The 1,044-nt window shown below is 68.8% G+C and overlaps 1 protein-coding gene across 1 annotated transcript in view; it reads left to right on the plus strand.

Annotated features, from left to right (window-relative positions):
- Positions 1-1,044, plus strand: part of DOT1L (DOT1 like histone lysine methyltransferase) — a 60,954-nt gene that overhangs the window by 246 nt on the left and 59,664 nt on the right. Inside the window, exon 2 of the mRNA XM_077760612.1 lies at positions 349-684. Within this exon, the coding sequence (XP_077616738.1) occupies positions 349-684 (336 nt within the window). The remainder of the gene's footprint in view (positions 1-348; positions 685-1,044) is intronic.

A 1,044-nucleotide genomic window follows, 5' to 3' on the forward strand; every position in this document is an offset into this window, starting at 1 on the left:
GGGTTCGGGCGCTGGGACCGCCCGGGAGCGGCTGTTGGCGCCAGGCCCCGGGCGCTCCGCGGTCGTAGGGTTTCGCGGTTGCCAGCCCGCCGCGCGCGCTCCGGAGCTTTCTATTTTTGCTCATCCTGCGGCCGGAGGCGGGGTCGAGCCCGGGCTCCGGCTTTTCCGGCTGGCAGCGCGGGTGTGTGAGTGTGTGTGTGTCCAAGGTGACGACACGCCAGCGGGGAGAATCTTCAAAACTCCAACCGTCGCGCGGCCCTCCGCCTCCCTCGCCCTTGTGACAGCGCTCGGCGCGCACAGTTGGGCGGCCAGCGCACGCTTGAAAACGGAGCTCCGTTTTATCCGCAGTGGTTCGGTGGAGCGCGGCCCCTGGCGTTAGCGCGGCGCAGCCCTGGGCGCCCTCACGGATCCCCGGGCCCGCGTGTCCCTTCCGCTCCTTCGCCGCCCGCTCCCCTCTCCTGGCGGCCACTCCTCTCCTCCGCGCCCCTGCAGTTTTCCCTTTTGCAGAAAGCCAGACGAGGGGGTGCTGGCTGCTTCCTCAGCCCAGCGCTTCGGACGCTTGGTGCTCGCGGCTGCGGGAGTCAGAAGTCACTCCTTTTTACTGCCTCGTGGTCTTCCGTGTTTCCTTCCCCCCTGGGCTGGCGGTGCGGGCCCCGCGGCTGTTTCCCGGGTGGGTGCGGGATGGTGAGGAAGAAAGCTGCTGGGAACGCGCGGGGGCAGGTTTCTGCGGAAGTTGGCTTTTCCCCTTGGGAAGTTTTGGAGCTTGGGGGGCTTGGCCCGGTCTGACACTTGGGCCTCTTACACATGGGTGCTGTTGGGCTGGCAGAGCGAGGAAAGGCACGCTGAGCCCGGCCGGGCGTTTGGCAGTAAGGTGAGGTTCATCCGGGGATGGCCCCATCGCCGTCTGGCTTTAGGAGTGGAGCAGGGCCACAGGGACTGGTACCTGCTGGGCAGAGGCCTCTGTGCCGGGCCTGGCAGGACGCGGCTGCCCAGGGCGGCGCGGTTCCGAGCTGCAGAGGGCCTGCCCCTCACTGGCCGGGCGCG

The sequence above is a fragment of the Crocuta crocuta genome, unplaced genomic scaffold, assembly GCF_008692635.1.
Source record: "Crocuta crocuta isolate KB4526 unplaced genomic scaffold, BGI_CrCroc_1.0 scaffold443, whole genome shotgun sequence".
Lineage (NCBI taxonomy): Eukaryota > Metazoa > Chordata > Mammalia > Carnivora > Hyaenidae > Crocuta > Crocuta crocuta.